Source organism: Chlorocebus sabaeus, chromosome 24 (assembly GCF_047675955.1).
Source record: "Chlorocebus sabaeus isolate Y175 chromosome 24, mChlSab1.0.hap1, whole genome shotgun sequence".
In the NCBI taxonomy this organism is placed as follows: domain Eukaryota; kingdom Metazoa; phylum Chordata; class Mammalia; order Primates; family Cercopithecidae; genus Chlorocebus; species Chlorocebus sabaeus.
This window is the reverse complement of record NC_132927.1, coordinates 40,310,817-40,335,236: the sequence shown is the minus strand read 5'-3', so window position 1 is coordinate 40,335,236 and position 24,420 is coordinate 40,310,817. Positions and strand designations below refer to the sequence as shown.

Sequence of the window (24,420 nt, the reverse complement as noted above, 5' to 3'; positions counted from 1 at the left end):
CTATTTGACAGTGCAACAGGGTGACTATAGTCAATAATAACTTAATTGTACATTTTAAAATAACTTGAAGAGTGTAACTGGATTGTTTGTACCTCAAAGGATAAATGCTTGAGGGAATGAAGATCCCATTCTCCAAGATGTGCTTATTTCACATTGCATGCCTGTATCAAAATATCTCATGTACCCCAAAAATATATGCACCTACTATGTACCAGTAAAAATTAAAAATTAAATTGAATTTTTAAAAAATTTAACATTTATAGAATATTATACCCAATGACTGCAGAATATGTGTTCAAGTGCACAAAGTTATGTACCATATGCTGGGCCATAAACTACGTCTCAATAAATTGAAATGGATTGAAATTATACAGATATATTCAGACACACATGCACAAATTCATCCTTACACACACTCTGTGGATTTGTTCCTACTTCTTTCAAGCATCTACTGATATTGATACATGATAGTAGAGAAGAAGCCACAGGTCAATCAAAATATAGATAATCTACTGTAGCAAACCAAGAATTGATAGCAAATATATCAAGCTTGGATAAGCTTGCATTTTCTCTAAGCAGAACACAAAAAATCCCTACTTAAAAGATGATCACTACCCAAATGATGCCATGGAGAAAATATAAAAACACTATCCCATTTTCTGATGAAGCACCTACACTGTCTTTTACAGAATTTCTCATGGAAGTTTAAAGTAAAACCCTCATCCAAAAAAACAAAGCTGCCCTTTGAAAATGCTCTTTTTTTTTTTTTTTTTTTTTTTGAGACAGAGTCTCATTCTGTCGCCCAGATTGGAGTGCAGTGGTGCGATCCCAGTTCACTGCAACCTCCACCTCCCGGGTTCAAGCGATTTTATGCCTCAGCCTCCCAAGTATCTGGATTACAGGTGCCCACCAACACACCCTGCTAATTTCTGTAATTTTAGTAGAGGCAGGGTTTTGCCACGTTGGCCAGGCTGGTATCAAACTCCTGACTGCAAGTGATCCACCCACCCTTGGTCTCCCAAAGTTCTGGGATTACAGGTGTTAGCCACTGATTCTGGCCTGAAAATGTTCTTCTAATCAACATAAACAGTCACCTGGTGATCGAGGCCATCCCAGGCTTCTCTCAACTGTAAATGATCCTTGTCCAGCTCATCCGGATCCCATTTTATTGACAGGACATCCAAAAAGGACTTTTTTTCTTCATTGAATGACTCCATAAAGGACAGCAGGCTCTACAATTAGAAGAGTATTTTAAAGACTGAAAATGTTTAATTCCATTTATATCATATAATCTGTTATTTTGAGGTCTATAGGTATAGGATATATTTAAGTTTTTACTTAAAGGTAAAATCCCCTGAATCCAGTATCCCCTCTCTGCTCTGATTTCCTTCTTCAGTGCACTGTGATAACTGGACACCAGCATAATGTCATACACCTCACTCTGTGCTTTGTGTCGGTATTGTTGGATTTCTACTGGAATGGAGCAGGAAGGTCACTGGGTTACAGGACAGATCATGATGCCACATGGAAAATATGAGTTTGTTTGTTCTCCCCAAGTATGCGCTCACAACAAAATAAGAATGAATGAATGTGAAAATTATATGATAGCAGTAGTCATATTATAAGCAATTTTCAAAGTGTTCATGAATAACTGAGCTTCAGCTTATTCTTCTCAATTTATTTTATATAAACTTTGAAAAACACTTTGCCTTCAAACATTTAATAAGTAAAGCTTTTTCTTGGTTCACATTTGTGTGAAATACGGGTATTTAAGAGTTACCAGGCCGGGTGCGGTGGCTCATGCCTGTAATCCCAGCACTTTGGGAGGCCGAGGTGGAAGGATCACAAGGTCAAGAGATTGAGACCATCCTGGCCAACATAGTGAAACCCCACCTCTACTAAAAATACAAAAATTAGCTTGGCGTGGTGGCGTACACCTATAGTCCCAGCTACTCGGGAGGCGGAGGCAGAAGAATCACTTGAACTTGGGAGGCAGAGGTTGCAGTGAGCTGAGTTCGCGCCACTGCACTCCAGCCTGGTGACAGAGACTCTGTCTCAAAAAAAAAAAAAAAAAAAAAGAGTTATCAATTGGCCAGGCATTGTGGCTCACGACTGTAATCCTAGCAATTTGGGAGGCTGAGGCAGGTGCACCACTTGAGCCCAGGAGTTCAAAACTAGCCTGGGCAACATGGCAAAACTCCGTATCGACCAAAAATACAAAAAATTAGCTAGGCATGCTGGCACACACCTATAGTCCCAGCTACTCAAGAGGCTGAAGTGGGAGGATGGCTTCAGCCCAGGAGGCAGAGGTTGCAGTGATTGGGCCACTGCATCACAGCCTGGGAGACAGAGAGATATCCTGTCTCAGGAAAAAAAAAAAAAAAAAAAAGAGTTATCAATTACATGGGTTTTTTTTTTTTTCTTTTTTTGGAGACAGGATCTGGCTCTATTGCCCAGGCTGAAGTTCAGTGGCATGATGTTGGCTCACTGCAACCTCTGCCTCCTGGGCTCAAGTGATCCTCCCACCTCAGTCTCCTGAGCAGCTGGCACTACAGGGGTGCACCACCACGTCCGGCTAATTTTTTTTTTTTTTGGTATTTTTTGTAGAGACAGGGTTTCACTATGTTGTCCAGGCTGGTTTTGAACTCCTGGGCTCAAGTGATCCACCTGCCTCACCTCCCAAAGTGCTGAGATGACAGACATGAGCCACTGCAACTGGCCATAGTTAACTACTCAGCTCTGGGGTTGTAGTGTGAAAGTAGCTACTGACAATATATAAATAGGTGTGGCTCTGTTCCAATAACATTTTATTCACAAAATGGGCCAACCTCTGCTCTAGAACCATACTGTTCAAATGCTGTTCCAAGGATCAGCATTAATGTTTTAAATGTCATTTAAAACATTATCCAGAATTATTGACAGCATTTTAAATGCAATGTTATGAAAAAGTCAAAGGATAATTTACTTGAATTCTGATAATTAATGACTTCATAAAACCTGAATTCTATTTAGGAAACCTGAATCTGTGATACATTATTAAATCAAAGGCATATGTGAGAACAATGCACTTTCAGTAAAAGATGAGCACTTTGTCGAGAAAAAAATCTTAGACCAGAGCTAAGGGAAGAAGGTCAAGAAGCCTGTGCAGTTCAGACCAAAGGAAGAAAAAGATGTTTGATCCCTTCCTTCCCTGATGCTTCCAAAGCAAAAAGGAAAGTATGGCTAGCAAGTTGCACAACCCACTGAATGTTACAGTTGAAAGGCTGGACTTATCCAACTCTTTGACTTAACAGACATGTTAAGTCATGTCTAGGCCTCCATCCTAGAGGCCTAGAGGTGCTAAGTGCTATGTAGGTACCTGACAGTATCTGCAGCTTGTTCAGGACAGAGCACTGGGGAGAAGCACAGCACTGCATAGACAATGGACTCTAAGAAACAGGACTGAGGAACCTTTGCTTTGTTTCCTGTTAAGTCTCTTTCAAGGCTGTACAGTGAATAACTACTTACCCCAGAGAAGCATCACAATGCAAAAACAGCTAGGACTTTAAAGCTAGACTTCCATTCAAGTCCCATCTCTACCCTTTTAGTAGCCATGTAACCTTAAATAAGCCACTTATTATCTTTATCTGTAAAACTGGAATAATACCAAGCTCAGCAAGATATTTTAACATGTGAAATGCAAATCAGCAAGGTATCTGCTACATAGAAAATGTTCAACATGGCCAGGTGTGGTGGCTCACGCCTGTAATCCCAGCACTTTAGGAGGCTGAGGCAGGTGGATCACTTGAGGTCAGGAGTTCCAGACCAGCCTGGCCAACATGGTGAAAACCCATCTCTACTAAAAATACAAAAATTAGCTGGGCCTGGTGGCAGGTGCCTGTAATCCCAGCTACTCTGGAGACTGAAGCATGAGAATCGCTTGAACCCAGGAGGCAGAGATTGTAGTGAGCCAAGATCGTGCCACTGTACTTGAGCCTGGGCCACAGCGCAAGATTCTACCTCCAAAAAAAAAAAAAAAAAAAAAAAAAAGGAAATGCTCAATATGTGGTAATAATCACAGCTGTCATTATTTCTCAAAGGACTCTCAGTTGAGGCTCTGTATTCATTCTAAAAAGCATGTTCTGGGGCTGGGTGCTGTGGCTCACGCCTATAATCCCAGCACTTTGGGACGCCAAGGCAGGTGGATCACCTGAGGTCAGGAGTTCGAGACTAGCCTGACCAACATGGAGAAACCCCGTCTCTACTAAAAATACAAAATTAGCTGGGCGTGGTGGTGCATGCCTGTAACTCCAGCTACTTGGGAGACTGAAGCAGGATAATTGCTTGAACCCAGGAGGCAGAGGTTGTGGTGAGCCGAGATCACGCCACTGCATTCCAGCCTCGGCAACAAGAGCGAAACTCTGTCTCAAAAAATAAAAATAAAAATAAAAATAAAAATAAAAATAAAAAGCATGTTCTGCTTTAAACCAGGGACTGGAAAACTTTTACTGTAAGGGGCAAGACAGTCAATATCTCAGGCTTTAAGAGCCATATGGTCTCTATCACGACTACTCAACTCTGGGGTTATAGTGTGAAAGTAGTGACTGGCAATGCTTAAATGGGTGTAGCTCTGTTCCAACAACATTTTATTTACAAAATGGGCCAACCCCTGCTCCAGAACCATGCTGCTCAAAGTACTCCAAAAACGAGCAGAATCAACATCATCTGAGACCTTGTTAGAAATGCAAAAACTCAGGCCCTGCCCCAGAATTCTGAACCAGAATGTGCATTTTAACAGGACTACCCCAGTGAATCACATGCACCTTAGTTTCTGAAGTACAGTGCTAGAATTAAGCCTTAAAACCTTCAGTGAATTTAATATTTAAAATACTTAACCCTGAAAGAGTTTTCCAAAAACATACTTACTGCTCATCCCTTAAAAATTAAATTACAAACAGCTGTTTAAAATCATACTTACATTATACTTTTTAAAGTAGGTATCATTTTCTGGATCCTTTAGCAACTTCTGTAGTTTTTCCTTTTGCAGAGTTAACCAGACCAGAGCATCTTTCACCTTTCCCTGTATTTTACACACACACAATTAAACTATATTTTAAACAGACTTGGTTTTTTTAACAAAAAAATTAACAACTTGAAACAGCAGTGAAATAATGCCATCATTACACACCAATGATTCATTATGCCAAAGAGTAATATCACTTGTTCACATAACACCTTAAATTTTAAACCAGATTGGAACTAGCATCTGAACATGACAATGTGCTAAAGAAATGGGCAAGCAATGCACCCCCTCCCCCATTTTGGCTTGGAGAACATTATTCTAAATCATTTCTTTATAGCAGGCATTTCAGAAGACTGCCTTCCAATAAATCGAAATATGGGGTAATTCAAGAGATGTTCACACCCTGCAGAAACACTGACATCAAAAATAACTCAAACACTTTCGAGAGCCTAAAAATAACAGTACCAAAGGTTTTTAGCTATACTATCATCAAGATATGAACAACAATTACTTTTTCCGTAGATTCTTGCTTAGGTGGTAAACTTGCTTACATTTGGAAGCCAATTTTACTGCTATAGGACAAAGAAGTTATATCTTATTTCCACCCTTCTTTAACCTTCATTTACTTTGTTTTTCCCTATTAAGCAAAAGTTTTCTAATATTTTTGCACTCAATTTCATGGACAGTTGAATCTTGCATTTTATTTTTTTAATATGAAAATTAATTAGAAAAGAATAGCTCCTCAGCAGGCCAGAAATAAGTGAACTGAATTATAAGCCTGCATCTCAGCTTGAGACTCTCTTCCAGAGTCAGCAACAATCTGGCTTATTGCCTCAAACTTAACAGCTGGAAAAACATAGGCCCAATTTGTCAAATAAAATGCATGTAAACATGTCTGAAAATGCATGCAAACATGTGGTTTAAAATACTTTTTTAAGTAATATTCTCAAACATTTTACTAAATTCACAGCACTCATTTATCATCTTAGAAGCAGAATAAGAGTTTCTTTTCAGCTCAGCAATTTTTATGAAGTTTCCACCCACACTATTTTGTGTACTCACTGAAAGTAAAGGAGAAAAACTGAATAATCAAATGGCAATCTAATAGTTATGCAAGGCTGGGCGCAGTGGCTCACACCTACAATCCCAAGCACTTTGGGAGGCCAAGGCAGGTAGATCACTTGAGGCCAAGAGTTTGAGACCAGCCTGGCCAACATGGTGAAATCCTGTCTCTACTAAAAATACAAAAATTAGCCAGGCAGGATGGTCCACGCCTGTAATCCCAGCTATCGGGAGTCTGAGGCACGAGAATCATTTGAGCCTGGCAGGCAGAGGTTGCAGTGAGCCAAGATCACGCCACTGTACTCTAGCCTGGATAACAGAGTGAGACTCTATCTAAACAAACAAACAAACAAACAAACAATAGTAATTCAGGAGTATATCAACAACTAGGGATTAACAATAGAATACAACACTTCCATTTATATGAATCACACAATTTCATTTATATGAAGCTAAAGAATAGACAAACTGGAAATGTGCTAAAATTAGATGATGGTGAAGGTTGCCCAATCATGTAAATACACCAACAACCATTGAAACAAACATATTAAATAGATGAATTTTATGGTATATAAATTATATCTCAATAAAGGTAATAAATATTATAATACATAAAAATTTGATAGGCCAGGCACAGTGGCTCACTCCTATAATCCCAGCACTCTGGGAGGCCAAGATGGGTGGATCACTTGAAGTTAGGAGTTCAAGACCAGCCTGGTCAACATGGTGAAACCCATCTCTACCAAATATACAAAAATCAGCTGAGTATGGTGGCACGAGCCTATAATTCCAGCTACTTGGGAGGCTGAGGTATGATAATCACTTGAATGGGAAGACAGATGTTACTGTAAGCCAAGATCATGCCACTGCACTCCAACCTGGGCGACAGAGTGAGACTCTGTCTCAAAAAAAATAAATAAAAAAATTAAAAAAAATAGAATATTATAATAAACAAAAATTTTATATCTTTAGATTTTTAAAAGTTTAACTTCATTTGTCTTATATAGTGCCTATCGGAAAGTTGTTTCAGATAATTCAGTAAAGTTTAATAAATTATCCCTTTGAACCTAAAAAAAAAAAAAAAAAAGAACATTCAACACTAACCTACAGTAACAGAAATTAGAATGCTGGTTGCCTGGAGTAGGAAGCAGAGACAGAAAAGGTGCCCAATGGAATATTCTGGGTACCAGATATGTTTTATATCATGATTGAAGTATGATTTACAGGGGTGTATGCTCATTAAACTGTACATTTAAGTTCTGTATGCAAATTATATCTTGATTTTAAAAATTAAACCATTAGCAGGATACAACTAAAATGAGCTTGACTTATGCATATGAAAACATACCCGAGCCTCCTCTCCAGTCCCAGGTGCATCTTTGGAATACTGCAGAAACTGTGCCACATAGGTCATGATGGACTTTTCATCAGGATCAACAACGTCCACATCTGCAAGATACACCACACTATCAATTAGCTGTTATACATCTGCTATAATGAATATTCAAGAATGGGCTATGCCATAGCCTCTGCCATTTAGTTCATAGGCTCTGGAAATGCACCAAAGTAATCACCCAGCCATCCAATCTCTGTTTACTCAGCCTTGCTGCAAGACTGTACAGTGGCTAAGAGCTTAGATCTAGACTGAGCTTAGATCTATACACAGAGATAGCTGGGGGGTTAAATCCTGACACTAGTATGTGCACAGTCTCAGTTTTCTAATAATAAAGTGTCACTATGGGGGTATGTCTGAGGGCATAAGTAGTCAGAGAGGATGAAGAGGAGAAAATAAAGCATTCCTCTTTCTAGACACATGGTGCAGAAATTCCTCCAGGAATGCAGGAACATACAGCAATTAGAATGCATTCCTGACACCTTGGTCTTGGCATGTGTGCAGTAAAGCATCTCCAAAAGCATATATTGTATGGAAAGCTTATCTAAGACATTCACAGAGTTTGTTCATTCATTCATAGAACAAGTAAATCTACTGAGAGCCTTCTACGGGCCAGGCTTTGTGTTGCATTAAGAGTCCATCGTGAAATAAGTCTGCAAAATGCTGAATTAAACAAAATTTTAAAGACTACAAACTCGGCCGGGCGCGGTGGCTCAAGCCTGTAATCCCAGCACTTTGGGAGGCCGAGGCGGGCGGATCACGAGGTCAGGAGATCGAGACCATCCTGGCTAACACGGTGAAACCCCGTCTCTACTAAAAAATACAAAAAACTAGCCGGGCGAGGTGGCGGGCGCCTGTAGTCCCAGCTACTCGGGAGGCTGAGGCAGGAGAATGACGGGAACCCGGGAGGCGGAGCTTGCAGTGAGCTGAGATCCGGCCACTGCACTCCAGCCTGGGCGACAGAGCGAGACTCGGTCTCAAAAAAAAAAAAAAAAAAAAGACTACAAACTCCTATTTATCTTATTTTTTATTTATTTTAGACAGGGTCTCTCTATGTTGTCCAGGCTGGTCTCAAACTCCTGGCCTCAAGCAGTCTTCCGACCTCAGCCTCACAAGTAGCTAGCATAAGACACTGTGCCAGGCATATAAATTCTGTAAAGTACAGAACTTCTCCAGGCATCTAATAAGTGAAGGAGATCATAAAATCACAAAAAGTGGGATGCAATATGTCACAGACAAAATGAACACCTAATTTGGAGGTGTTCCTTGACCTAAACAAGCAATAAAGATTATTTTTTTAAAAAAACTTCAGTTTATTTATTAAGTTAAACTTAAAGCAACAAATATTTACAGAGAGCCAATAACTGTGGGTCACAGGCAGGGGCTACAAGGATATGTAAGGCATGGTCCCCGCCTTTGGAGATCTTATGCTTCAACCCTCTATTCATTCCACTAGTAGATGCTAGATGCCTTAAAACATTAACTGCCCCTCAAGGAGTTTAAGGTTAGGAGAAAAACAAGTAACAAACAAATACAACACACCATGCATACTTTAGTGAACATATTTACTAGGTTCAATGAGTGCTCTAAGTCACCTGAAGTAGAAAATAAATCAATCCATTTGCAAACAATGTAATTCAAGGCAGTAAGCATATAAAATTAGCAATAAAAAGCTGAGGGTAGGGTTTCAATATAGGAAGAATTTTTAAGAATTAAGTTATTCTATCTTTAACTGAAAAAGATATAAACATCAAGAGATACATAAAATAATGATACTGGCTTATTTAGATATCGCTTTACAAAACTTCTCATTATATATGAAGCCACGCGTGAAGATTAAATGTGTTAACAATATTATGTCAAAATAGTTTCCTTATTCAAATATGACTAAGGTATTTGGTTTGGATAAATAATCATGATGCATTTCATATTTTTGAGCTATTATTTAAGCCATTTATAATGAATTATGGGCAATTATGCAGAGAAAATTTGTTTTTACTATAGTGTCTATTTCGTTAGTTGCCTGGTTATTCATACATACAAAAATGGAAAAAATATTTTATACTAATAATAAAGATTTGGAGAATCACAATATAAGAAAAGTATTTAAAACAGACAGTCATCAGAAACAGGACAAAAGCATGAGAAAAAATAAAGGAAAAACAAAAGACAATGAAAAGCCAAAAAGAAAAGACAAAAGACAAGGAAAGGGAGAAAAGAAGGTAAAAAAGGAAGGGGGGAAAAAAAGATAGGGGTAAAAAGTCAACAAGAATTAGTAACAACCAACATGAAGGCAGACCAATGTCCAAACTATAGAAATACAGCTGTAGGCAGACCAAGCATGGTGGCTTAAGCCTGTAATCCTAGCACTTTGTGAGGCCGAGGCGGCAAATCACCTGAGGTCAGGAGTACTAGACCATCCTGGCCAACAGGGCAAAACCCTCTCTCTACTAAAAATGCGAAAATTAGCCAGGCATGGTGGCACATGTCTATAATCCCAGCTACTTGGGAGCCTGAAGCAGGAGAATTGCTTGAACCCAGGAGGCGAAGGTTGCAGTGAGCCAAGATTGAGCCACTGCACTCCAGCCTGGGAGACAGAGCAAGATACTCCAATCTCTAAATAAATAAATAAATAAATAAATAAATAAATAAATAAGGCTATAAGCTCACATACAAGTTCTAAGTTCACATTAGGCTGTGAGCTTATAAATATCACCTAAATTCAACTCTTACCAAAACCTGAAGTCCCCAGAGGCTAAATACCAGTAGCAAAGAGCACAGGTAGCACCCAGATCTTGGTTTCTAATACCATTCTCCAATAAAAAGAGCCAGGGCTCCTTGGAGAAATGACGATCCTAATACTTGGGCAGGAAATACACAAGATGAGCCTGCAGCGTCTTGTCAGGCCAGAAAGTAAGAAAATGCTCAAAAACAAACAAGCAAACCCCATGCTGATGGGGACATATCAAAGGAGCACAGGAGCCAACTAAAGAGCTCCCACTGGCCAAAACTTTGAGCGTAAAGAGACTTCTTAAAAAATTGACCCTTAAAATAAACATAGTAGTACAATAAGCCCATATTGATATAAATAAATGACTGAATACGTAAGTAAATGGGGGAGAATAGACAAATTTCTGAGCAGAAGAGCTTCAAATAATTTACATAGATAATTTGCCATCAAGGAGAGTGAGTGTAACTCTCCCATGTGTGGGCTATGCAGTGATTTCCCTCCAAAGAGCCCAGTATGGAAAGAAGCGGGAGAAAAGAGTAACTTCACCATGAGAACTCTGATCAGCACTAGCTCGGCCAGATGAGGCAGTAACTGGGATTACAGGCGTACCACCACACCCAGCTAATTTTGTATTTTTAGTAGAGACGGGGTTTCTGCTGGTCAGGCTAGGTCTTGAACTCCTTACCTCGTGTCTGCCCACCTCCGTCTCCCAAAGTGCTGGGATTACAGGCATGAGACACAGCACCCTGCTGAAAGTTTATTTAAAAATACAAAAAGAGGCCAGGTGTGGTGGCTCACGTCTGTAATCCCGGCACTTTGGGAGGCTGAGGCGGCCCAATGCTTGAAGCCAGGAGTTCGAGACCAGCCTGGACAACATAGTAAAACCCCATCTCTACTAAAAACACAAAAATTTGCCAGGCACAGTGGCACACACCAGTAGACCCAGCTACTCAGAAGGCTGAGGTAGGAGAATCACTTGAACCAAGGAGATGGAGGCTGTGGTGAGGCAAGATCACACCACTGCACTCCAGCTTGGGAGACTGAGTGAGACCCTGCCTCAAAAAAAATAAAAATACAAAAAAATTAGCCGGGCGTGGTGGCACACACCTGTAGTCCCAGCTACTCAAGAGGCTGAGGCACAAGAATCACTTGAACCAAGGAGATGGAGGCTGTGGTGAGGCAAGATCACACCACTGCACTCCAGCTTGGGAGACTGAGTGAGACCTTGCCTCAAAAAAAATAAAAATACAAAAAATTAGCCAGGCATGGTGGCACACACCTGTAGTCCCGGCTACTTAGGAGGCTAAGGCACAAGAATCACTGTAACCCAGGAGGTGGAGGTTGCAGTGAGCCATGATTGCTGGGCAACAGAGCAAGACTCATTCCAAAAAAAAAAAAAAAAGGAATGAAGTATTGATACATGCCACAACATAGATAACCTTGGAGATATTTTGCTAAGTTAAAGAAGCCAGTCACAAAGACCGTGTATTGTATAATTCCGTATATGTGAAATGTAATAGAAATGTAATTAGAAAGCACTGGGGCATGAGGGGGGTTGGGGGCAAACGGAGAGTAATTGCTAATGGTCACAGGAGTTCCTCTGGGGATGACAAACACGTTCTAAAATGAACGGTGATGATGACTGAACAATTTTGTGAATACAGTTCTCCTTGGTATCCACAGGAACTGCTTCTAGGACTCATCTCTAGATTGTTTTTAATATCCAATACAATGTAAATGCTATGTAAATAGTTGTTATACAATTGTGTAACATGTATTGTTTAGGGAATAATGACAAGAAAAAAGTCTGTATATGCTCAGGACAAATGCTTTTCTTTTTCCCCAAATATTTTCAATCCATTGTTGGCTGACTCCATGGATATGGAACCCATAGACACGGAGGGCAGGCTGTATACTAGAAACCACTAATTTGTATACTTAAATGGATACATTATATGGTATGTGAATTATCTCTTAATAAAGCCGCTTAAAACGAAAAAGATTAAGTGACAAATCCACAGTCACCTGGGCAGTGAGTGTGCTGGAACTAGCTGACTCACATCAGCTTAAGAGAGTTGATTGCTAAATGTTCAGAAGTTTTTGTAAGCTGGTTGTGAAAAAATCATCAATAAAAATTAAATCATATAAATGCACAAATTATATTAAAAGCATAGGTAATAAATACTCAAAACTTATCACTTCCCAATTATTGTATTATATTTTACTATTATCTATATGCTCCTGAGGCTATCTGTCTATTGTATCTATGTGACGGAAACAACATATCATGGTGTGGTACTGAACATCTTTTTCTAATTCTGCGTTTAGTGATTGCACATTGGTAACTTGAAATCAGTCATGACGGTAGCATTTATAACACAGAAGTCTGCAAATGAGGGCTTGACTGTTGTTCTGTTAACTGCTAAAAAAGAGATGAATAAAATGTTAATAATGCAGGTAAATCTTAAAAATATGTTCTGTCTAAAGCTGTTAGTTGCGTTGTGAATAGCATCAAAAGTTGAGAAAATATTCTTCTAGTATTCAATTCAGCAAAGAAGTCATTCATGTCACTGAAGAACAAATGAAGTTCTGATATACCTCTTATTCCACTTATTAACATAAAGGAAATTCTAAACTAACATTCATGTCAGAACTACATTTCTTCAGCAAATACAACCCTAAGTCAATTACAGATGGATACAGAGTTTGGCAAAAATCAACAAAAGCATTTTGGGGCTATATGAAATCCATAAGAAAGCATATCATAAATGTTATAATTATTCATAAAATAATACACATTCCTTAATATCAGTCAAATCTATCATAGTGTAAATGTGTGTATGTTTCCCATTGTTTGGGAGGCCAGTCACTAAACATTTGTATACACACCCCAGTAATAGAGCTGAGACTAGAATTCATACGTGCTTGACCTACACATTCATCACAATTTTCACTAATCCTGTATACCTCTATTACTACCTTAATGTTTTTTTTAATAGCTTTGGTTATATTATGAAACATTACAATCCAAAGTAAAGTGCTTTTGAGAAAGAAGTAAAATTTTTAAATCTTAATTTTATAAAGTTAAATTATAATTTGATGATGATCTCTGTAAAACTAACCAGTACTCAGGATGTTGTCATTAACAATCCAACAAGACTGAGCAGAATCAATGGCCAACCATATAAGGACAGACGGGAAAGCAGCAGTTTCTATTCTCACAGAGGTTTCAGCTTTAACTCAGAGGGAGTGAGGAGAGACATATAACCAACTTTAATTCAAGACTCAGAGAAACATCTTACAAAAGAGATTTAGAATAGAATAATAGAATCAAGAAGAAAAAAACACAGAACATAATAGAAGAAAATCAAGACAGAGGCTCAAATTATTCCCAATAACAGCATTGTTTGCTTTCAGCTGTGGCTTCCCCTGTAATTACTGAAGTTAACCAATTGGTAGGAATTGTTTAATCATATAAAATTCGATAAACAGTTTAAGTTAAGCCCTCCAGGACTACAACAGAATGCTATTATGTTTATTCATGTATAGATACTATTTTGAAATCAACTTCATGCTAAGCCTTAAAGATTGTTTTAAAAACAAAGAAGCTTCTTTACCTTCTGGTTCCAGCAATCTGGGGATTTTTAATTCTCGTTCTGCAATTCTGAAGGCCTCTCTCAGATTGTCTTTGTTGGATCTATGCTTCACACTCTTCATGTCAATTAGGTCTGGTCGCAAGGCATGAATGATGGCCAAAAAAGCCATCCCATTTCTCCAACTTGACTTAAAATCTGTCACACTGACAGACTCATAGCTATCATAAAAGGACAAAAACATGATAAATACCATTAAAAATAATGTAACACACCCCTCCACTACATTCAATAGTAATTAAAACTTGTCAAATCAAGTAAATTAGATACATCATGCTAGATAAAATTTTTAATCTTGTGATCAAATTAAAGGAAAATGCCAAGTTTGATGAAACTCAAAATACCACAGAACACTGATTCTCAAAATTTGGTTCCTGAGCCAGCAGCAACAGTATCACCCGGGGTGCAGGTGTTAGAAATGCAAATTCTCAGGCCAAATCCCATACCTACTGAATCAAACTCTGAAGGTGGGCCTGAAATCTGTGCCTTTAAAAAAGCCCTCCAGGAGATAATGATATTCACCCGAGATGGATGCCTTTCATTACCAAATCTGTTGGCTTAAGCCTGCCTTTAAACTTCTACATACAGGGAAGGTCCCTCACTAGAGGAAATCACTTTCTTTTTCAGTGGGACAAATTAAATGATACATTGTGTGCAATCAATGGCCTGTAGCTCACTAGATAGATAGACCTTGTCACTCCTCTGCTTAAAACCCATCATGACAGATGAATGGATAAACAAAATGTGGTATATACATGCAATGAATATTATTCATCCTTAAAAAGAAGGGAAATTCTGGCTGGGGGCGTTGGCTCACGCCTGCAATCCCAGCACTTTGGGAGGCTGAGGCGGGAGGATCACTTGACACTGAGAGATTGAAGCTGCAGTGAGCTACAATTGCACCACTGCACTCCAGCCTGGGTGACAGAATGAGACTGTCTCAAAAAAAAAAAAAAAAAAGGAGGGAAGTTCTGACACATGCTACAACACGAAGGAACCTTAAAAACCATGCTAAGTGAAATAAGCCAGTCACAAAAGGACAAATACCATACGATTCCGCTCATGTGAGGTATGTAGAGTAGCCAAATTCATAGGGAAGTAGAATGGTGGTTGCCAGAGGCCAGAGGTTGCAGGTGATGGGGAGTTCTCGTTTAACAGGTACAGTTTCACAAAATGAAAAAAGTTCTGGTGACAGAGAGTGGTGATGGCTAGACAACAATATGAATGTAGTTAGTGCCACTGAACTGCACACTTAAAAATGGTCAAAGTGGTGGATTTTAGGTTATGTATATTTTATCACAATGAAATCAATCAATCAATCTATCTATCTATCTATCTATCTATCTATCCATCCATCTATCCATCCATCTATCTATCTATCTATCAACATCATTAGCTAGCCATTGTATTTAGAATAACATCTCTCACCCTGGTCTACAGACCCTATGTGATTTGGCCCCTGCCTGCTTTTCTCATCTTTGTATCTCCCCTCTCTTACAGGGTTACAGTCACCAGCCGCGTTCCCGTTTCTCAAAGCCACCCTCCTAGTCACTGTCCTTGGATGCTCCTTCGCATACATCTTCATACAGCCTCCACTCGAGGAGTCAGCTCAAAGCCTCTCCGCAGCAAGGCCCTGTCTTACCACCTGCAGTAAAGGAGACACTCTTCCTGCCCTCAACCTTCTTGACCATATCAAAAGTCCTTCACAATCTGCTTGCCAACTGTAATTACCACATTTCTTCAGGATGATTCCTGCTTTCCCCATCAGGATGCAAGCCTTTGAGAGCAAGGGCTTTGCCTTTCTTGTTCACCACTGTAGACTCATTCCCCAAACAATGCCTGGCATATAATCAGGGCTTAAGACACACATTTTTTAAAAAATCACTCCATCACTATTCTGTGCTTCATAAGGGATCAGTGAAAGTTTTGCAAAAGGGTATAGTTGGCTGCAACCTTTGGGATATATTCTAGAACAACTATCGTGTACTTTCATATCCCATAAAAAGCATGAAGAAATTCAATAGACTATTTTAAGGTATGAATCCAATGATAAAAGCTACTCAGGAAGCAGGTCTGCTCCAGATGACCTGGGTTTTCCTGTTTACTTAGGGGAAAAAAGTTTAAAACTATGACTGTAATAAACTACATAGCAGTCAGTGATTTTTGTGTTGTCTAACAAATACGTCTGTGGTATCTACTCTACCCAGAAACTGTTCTAAATGCTTTAAAAAAATTAATTCTTATCATGCATATAACAACCTATGACATATTCCTGTTGTTCACATTTTATGACTGAAGAAATTGGAACACAAAGAGATTAGGTGTTCAAAGTCACCAGTTAGAAAGTACAGGGCACCAGCACTTCAAATCCAGGTACTCTGACTTAGAATGTGCAAGACTAAGCTAAACTATTAGGTGGGTGCAAAAGTAATCGCAGTTTTTACCATTAAAAGTAATAGCAAATTGTAATGCTATGGCAAAAGTAATGCAATTACTTTTAAGTAATTAAAAGTAATAGCAAAAACCGCAATCACTTTTGCACCAACCTAATAATAACTAAAGGGATGGTGGCTGCAGCTGAGGGCAGGGCCAGACCTCAGCACCTTGAGTACTGAACCAGCACTGCACTGACTGGCAGGCACTGTACTCAATACTGTGTAGGTCAGCTCTGCACTGATGAGCCAAAGCCAGTATCATAAAGATGCTGCTGCCAGACCTTAGAGAGGGCGGAATTAGGCTCCTGGTTGGCAGAACCTACAATCATCTAGATGTGGAGAATGGGGCCTGATTTCACAAATGAGAAAATACAACATATCACTTACAAAAGAGTCTTATTGAAATAAAACACAAATATTGAAATAATAAAACACAGGATATCGAAATAAAAGTTATATAATACCATCAATGATGGCCAAAACTAGGATAAACCCATGATGAATTACTTAAGAAGAAGTGCTACATTTTAATAAGCTTAGCATAAGCTCTATAGCTGAAAACTAAGAAAGATGGGGAGACATGAAGAAAAGATAAACTGTGGTAAAATATTTGGGGCTTTGAAAGGACTTTAAGGTTATTTATGCATAAATGAAATAAATCTGAGTAAACACAATAATGCTTTTCACAAATTTGGGATTTTTGGGATTTGTTTGGGATTTTTAAAATTTAGAAAACTGGAGTACAATTATCTCTAGGAGATTCAAGAAACAATTCATTTAATATACTTTAAACCTCTATATAAGGTTATGTATGTTTATGGCTCTCATAAAATATAGAGAATGAATGACAACTAAAGAAAAGTAAGGCTGGGCCGGGAGCAGTGGTTCACCCCTGTAATCCCAGTACTTTGGGAGGCCGAGGTGGGCAGATCACCTGAGGTCAGGAGTTTGAAACCAGCCTGGGCTAACCTGATGAAACCTCATCTCTACTAAAAATACAAAATCAGCTGGGCATGGTGGTGCACACCTGTAATGCCAGCTACTCGGGAGGCTGAGGCAGGAGAATTGCTTGAACTCAGGAGGTGGAGGTTGCAGTGAGCTGAGATCCTGCCACTGCACTCCAGCCTGGGCGACAAGAGCGAAACTCCCTCTCAAAAAAAAGAAAAGTAAGGCTGAAGGCAGAAATTCAGCTCTATCTTGGCCTTTCAACAGGAAGGACTTACTCTGAAGTCCTGCATTTGAAAGGGCTTAGCAACATATTTATGACCCTATTTACCTAACAATGCTATGATGTGACAAGAAATGCCTTGTGAACTCTACAGTTCTAGTAGAGGGATCTCCTGCATCTACAGTCCTTATTTTTCCTAAGCTCCAGCTCAGACACTGGTTAAAACGGGAAAGTAAATTGTCTCCCAAGAGCAGAAAACATTTTTCTTTCTTTAAAAGAAAAACAAGATATGAGCACTAACTTTTCTTCATTATCCCCAATTTTTAAAAATGCATACTCCAGCCTGGTGTGGTAGCTCACACCTGTAACCCCAGCACTTTCAGAGATGGAGGCAGGTGAATTGCTTGTGCTCAGGAGTTTGAAACCAGCCTGGGAAACATGGCAAAACCCTATCTCTACAAAACATACAAAAATTAGCCAGACATGGTGGTGTGTACCTGCAGTCCCAGCTACTCAGGAGGCTAAGGTGCAAGGATCAATTGAGCCTGGGAGGTCAAGGCTGTAGTGAGCCATCATCGCGCCACTGCAGTCCAGCCTGGGTGACAAAGTGAGACCCTGTCTCAAAGACTGTCTGGTCTCTGTGCTTCCTAATTGAGCTATGTTTCTAAACTCTGAGGTCTCTTAATATACTCACATACATCTTCAAGAGATAAGTTGTGTGTGTGTGTGTGTGTGTGTGTGTGTGTGTGTGTGTGTGTGTGAGAGAGACAGAGTTTCGCTCTTGTTGCCCAGGCTGCAGTGAAATGGCGTGATTTCGGCTCACCACAACCTCCACCTCCCAGGTTCAAGCAATTCTCCTGCCTCAGCCTCCCAAGTAGCTGGGATTACAGGCATATGCCACCATACCACACTAATTTTTCATAGAGACGGGGTTTCACCATGTTAGACAGGCAGATATCGAACTCCTGACCTCAAGTGATCTGCCCGCCTCAGCCTCCCAAATTGCTGGGATTATAGGAGTGAGCCATCGTGCCTGGCACTTAAATACCACTTTATTTCCATGTAATAATATGCCACCTAACCACAGCAGGTGGGAATGAGTTAGTTTACCCAAGTGATACCACCTTCTAGCCTTTGAAACCAAACGTGGCTGAGCTCTCGGGCTTCCACATATGGAAGAAGCACTGAGAGGAAGGGGGATAGTGAGAATTTTCATTTTAAGTGAGGGAGGTGTTTGGGTGGTGAGGTGGTGTTGGTTGATACAGTTGCCCTGTGTGTCTCTTAGGATCACAGCAAACTACTTACGTGGCGCATTGTTCCTGAGCCCACAAAAGAAGGGCCTTTTTTGCAGACATCTGCCATCTTGCTTGTACTTTTGAGCATTTCTTAGCTGGAGGACTTGAGGTAGGAGAAGAATCAACCACACTCACATCATCCAGGGAAGGCTGATTATAATTGCAAGGAAGAGTCTGGGCAAGCTTCTCAATCTAAGGAAGGCAAAGTAAGACTTAATGTTTATAAAAGCATAAGTTACCAGCATTGGGCCAAAATTTCCAGTCAAAATAAGACCTAAAAAGCATCCTATGACAGTCATAGTTTACTCCTGGTGAAATGAATACTGGGCAAATCCTTGAATAACAGCATCTGCCATGGGGGCTGCACTTTTGCATCCTAAGGTATGACTTGGGTCATTCCTTACACTCCCCCAGGCATGCTGCCCCACAATGAGGGACGTCCCTCATCGATCCATCCCCCTGAAGTACTTATGGAGCATTTCACTGCAGCTCAACGCCTGTCAAACGAATTTAACTGAACCAAATTAAGCTCCTAGTCTAGAGTATCTTGAGAGACTGGATCAAGTGAAATGCATCCATTAAGGACAAATGTACACATCAAAAAAAAGATAGTCAAACACATGGATAGACAAGTCCAGAGGAAACAAATAAAATTGTCATTAAATCTATGAAAAACAATTGCATTAATAATTTAAGAAATTTAAATGTATACAGCAAAAGGACAGCTTTTACTATATTATACAGGCAAAATAAATGTAAAGGCAATATCCAGTGACGGTCAAAGTACGAGAAACTAGATATTCTTATATTGCTAGTAAATGTAAAAATTGGCTCAAGTTTTTTGGAGGGCGATATGGTAAATATTCAAAATTTTAAAAGATAAATCCATAAACATAAAGTGTTTAATACATTTCTCTCAACAAATGACAGACTTTTTTTTTTTTTTTGAGACGGAGTCTCGCTCTGTCGCCCAGGCTGGAGTGCAGTGGCGCGATCTCGGCTCACTGCAAGCTCCGCCTCCCAGGTTCACGCCATTCTCCTGCCTCAGCCTCCCGAGTTGCTGGGACTACAGGCGCCCGCCACAGAGCCTGGCTAATTTTCTGTATTTTTAGTAGAGACGGGGTTTCACCGTGGTCTTGATCTCCTGACCTTGTGATCTGCCCGCCTCGGCCTCCCAAAGTGCTGGGATTACAGGTGTGAGCCACCACACCTGGCCTAATCAGACAATCAATAATAACAGATGTCAACAACACAATTAACAAACTTTATCTGATTAGCATTGATCCAGTAAGCACTACACCAACATTGCTTTCACGAGCGTACAGAACATTTACTGAAACTGACCATGCTGCACCATAAATCAAGCTGCAGCAATTTTGAAAGACTAAAATCATTCAGAGTATGTTCTCTGACCACATTGAAATTCTAGTCAGCAGCAAAGATACAACAGACAAAATCTCCAAATATTCAGAAATTAAGATAAATAAATAAATATATATATATATATATAAAATTTTTTTTTTTTTTTTTTGATATGGAGTCTCGCTCTGTCGCCCAGGCTGGAGTGCAGTGGTGCAATCTCGGCTCACTGCAACCTCCGCTTCCCAGGTTCAAGTGATTCTCCTGCCTCAGCCTCCTGAGTAGCTGGGATTACAGGTGCACATCATCATGCCTGGCTAATTTTTATATTTTTGGTAGAGACAGGGTTTCACCATGTCGGTCAGGTTGGTCTCGAACTCCTGACTTCGTGATCCGCCTGCCTCAGCCTCCCAAAGTGCTGGGATTACGGGCGTGAGCCACCACACGCAGCCTAAGCAATATATTTTTATATGGCCCATGGGTCAAATGAGAAATAGAAATGAAAATTAGAAAATATTTTGAACAGAATTATTAAAACATTATACTCCCAGATTGAAAGATGTAGTATTTTTTAAATGTCAATTTTTTTCTGAAACGTTTTATACATGCCATGTAATCCTAATAAAAATCCCAGCAGGAGTGTGCGTGTGTGTGTGAGAATGTGTGTGTGTGCGCGCACACACACAAGCGTGAAAACTGACAAGTTATTTATAAAATGTATATAAAAATGCAAAAAGCAAAGAATAATGAAGATTTTCTTAAAGAACAAGTTGGACAACTTACACTATCAGATATCAAGACTTACTATATAGTTACCAAAATTACAAAGTATAGTACTGGTGCAAAGAGAAGTGATGAAAGAAAATAGGTTATTTGAAAATAGAGCCTCACATATAGGGCAACTTCATGTCGACTTCAAGTGTGAAGGTGACACTACAGCACAGTAGGAACAAGGTGAGCTTTTCAAAAAACTGTTGGGTCAACTGTTTATAGCCATACGGAAAAAGTAAATTTCGATTGTTTCAAGACAGCATACAAAATCAATTCATTCTTGAAAGATTGTAGAGCTAAATATAAAATTTAAAGCAATTACATTTTCAGAACTGGGCTGTCCAGTATGACAGTCACCAGGCACATGTGAGATTTAAATTCAAATTAATTGAATAATTCACTTCCTCTGCCATACTAGCCACATCTCAAGTGTTCAATAGCCTCAAGTGGCTTGAACCCAGGAGGCAGAGGTTGCTAGTAGTCACTGTTTTGTACAATATAGCTATGGAACATTTCCCACATTGCAGAAAATCCTATTGGACAAAATTGTTCTAGAAAATAATGTAACAGAAAACCTTCATAGTAAAAAGAGGTCTTTAAAGAATATAACAGGCCAGGCGTGGTGGTTCACACCTGTAATCCCAGCACTCTGGGAGGCCGAGGCAGGTGGACTACCTGAGTTCAGGAGTTCAAGACCAGCCTGACCAACATGGTGAAACTCCATCTCTACTAAAAATACAAAAATTGGCTACACCTTGTTGTGTACACCTGTAGTCCCAGATACCCAGGAGGCTGAGGCAGGAGAATCACTTGAACCCAGGAGGTGGACGCTGCAGTGAGCCAAGATTGTGCCACTGCACTCCAGCCTGGGCAACAGAGCAGGACTCTGTCTCAAAAAAAAAAAAAAAAAAAAAAAGGAATATAAAAGTATAAGTCACAAAAGAAGTTGATAAATTCAAACTATATTAAAATTATGAATGCTTCTTCATTAAAAGATTGAAAAAGCGGCCGGGCGCGGTGCCTCAAGCCTGTAATCCCAGCACTTTGGGAGGCCGAGACGGGTGGATCACGAGGTCAGGAGATCGAGACCATCCTGGCTAACCCGGTGAAACCCCGTCTCTACTAAAAAAATACAAAAAACTAGCCGGGCGAGGTGGCGGGCGCCTGTAGTCCCAGCTACTCGGGAGGCTGAGGCAGGAGAATGGCGTGAACCCGGGAGGCGGAGCTTGCAGTGAGCTGAGATCCGGCCACTGCACTCCAGCCTGGGCGACAGAGCGAGACTCCGTCTCAAAAAAAAAAAAAAAAAAAAAAAAAAAAAGATTGAAAAAGCAAGCCACAGAGTCAGAATTATTTGCAATTTACATACATTCTACAGAAGACTTTTGTCTAGTATATATTATATTATACTGTAATATATGTTATATTATAGTATATATAATAATATATTATTATAATATATATTACAGTATATAATATATACTGGACAAAAGTTATATATTACAGTATATATATAATATATATACTGGACAAAAGTTCTTTGTAGAATATATATATAATGTATATGCTGGAGATCATATATACATATGTTTATATATAATATATAAATATATTATATAAAATAGAATATATATTATGTATGATATAATATATACATTTATATATATTTTATAATACATTTATATATTATAAACATATAATATATTATATATGTATATGTGATCTCCATATGTATATATGATCTCCAGTATATGTGTATATGTGTATTCATCTATATCTATATCTCCAGTATATATGTGTATGTTTTTTGGAGACAGGGTCTTGCTCTGTTGCCCAGGCTAGAGTGCAGTAGCACAATCATGGCTCACTGCAGTCTCAACTTCCTAGACTCAAGTGCTTCTCCCACCTCAGTCTCTAGAGAAGCTGGGACCACAGGCAGGTACCACCATTCCCAGCTAATTATTTTTCTTTTTCTTTTTTTTTTTTTTTTTTTTTGAGACGGAGTCTCGCTCTGTCGCCCAGGCTGGAGTGCAGTGGCGCGATTTCCACTCACTGCAAGTTCTGCCTCCCAGGTTTACGCCATTCTCCTGCCTCAGCCTCCCATGTAGCTCGGACTACAGGCGCCCGCCACCGCACCCGACTAATTTTTTTTTTTGTATTTTTAGTAGAGACGGGGTTTCACCGTGTTAGCCAGGATGGTCTCGATCTCCTGACCTCGTGATTCGCCCGTCTCGGCCTCCCAAAGTGCTGGGATTACAGGCGTGAGCCACCGCGCCCGGCCTTTTTGTAGAGATGGGGTCTCCTTATGTTGCCCAGGCTGGTATTGTTTGTTTACTATGGCAGAGGAGAGAGTAGGAGGCTTCTGGGCTCAAGCAATGCTCCTGCCTCAGCCTATCAAAGTGCTGGGATTATAGCCATGAGCCACTGCACCCAGCCTAGAATGTATTTTAAAACATCTATAAATCATTACACATAACATCAAGGCTTAAATAATAAACTTTAAATGCCAAGTATTAGCAGCAGAGATTGGAGCAAGAAATTCTGGTGAGTATAAATTGGAAGAACTACTTTGATTAACTGTTTGGCAGTATATACTAAAGCTAAAGATCATATGCTCTGACACCATCAGCTCCGTTCCTAGGTAGATACAAGATGGAAATGAGGATTTATACAAGGTATATACAAGAATGTTCCGAACAGCTTTATTCATAGTAGCTAAAAACTGGCAACAGGTCACGTGTGGTGGCTCATACCTGTAATCCCAGCACTGTGGGAGGCCGAGGTGGGCTAATCACTTGAGGTCAGGAGTTCGAGACCAGCCTGGCCAACACTGTGAAACTCCATCTCTAGTAAAAATACAGAATTAGCTGGGCATGGTGGCACACACCTATAATTCCAGCTACTCAGGCGGCTGAGGCCAGAGAATCGCTTGAACCCAGGAGGCAGAGGTTGCAGTGAGCCAAGATCGTGCCCCACTGCACTACAGCCAGGGTGACAGAGTGAGACTCCATCTCAAAAAACAAAACAGAACAAAACCCAAAACAAAAAAACTGGCAGCAAAAGAAATGTGCACCAACAATACAATGGTAAATATGTTATGGTATATTCATATAATTGTATATTCATGCACAACAATGAACAAGAAAGACTTACTGATACTTGCTACGATAAGGTAAATCTTACAGACGTGATATAAAATGAAATAAGTCAAACACAAAAGAGTACATAGTGTACATAAGAGAAAACATTTATAATTCCGTTTGTATGGTGTTAAAGACTCTACACTTATCCATAGGACTCAAAGTGGTGCTTACCTTTAGGAAAGGAGGGCAGTGATTGGGAGAAGGACCTGGGGCACTTAGGGATGCTGGCAAAGTTCTACATTTTTATCTGGCAGGGTGATTATATGGGTGTGTTTCATTTATAAATATTCATCAAACTCTATACTTAAGTCCTGTTCATTTTTATCTGTGTGTGTTACATATACATCAACAAAAGTTTACTTAAAATTTTTTAATTAAAAAAAAAAAAGGCCAAGTGTGGTGGCTCACGCC

At 39.6% G+C, this 24,420-nt stretch overlaps 1 protein-coding gene across 16 annotated transcripts in view; it reads right to left on the bottom strand.

Annotated features, from left to right (window-relative positions):
- Positions 1-24,420, bottom strand: part of SYNE2 (spectrin repeat containing nuclear envelope protein 2) — a 374,252-nt gene that overhangs the window by 254,973 nt on the left and 94,859 nt on the right. For all 16 annotated transcript variants that reach the window (XM_037984103.2, XM_037984105.2, XM_037984100.2 and 13 more), the window contains 5 exons: positions 18,750-18,931; positions 13,806-14,002; positions 7,413-7,513; positions 4,958-5,059; positions 1,095-1,232 (listed from right to left, as the gene is read on the bottom strand). In XM_037984103.2, the coding sequence (XP_037840031.2) occupies positions 1,095-1,232; positions 4,958-5,059; positions 7,413-7,513; positions 13,806-14,002; positions 18,750-18,931 (720 nt within the window). The remainder of the gene's footprint in view (positions 1-1,094; positions 1,233-4,957; positions 5,060-7,412; positions 7,514-13,805; positions 14,003-18,749; positions 18,932-24,420) is intronic.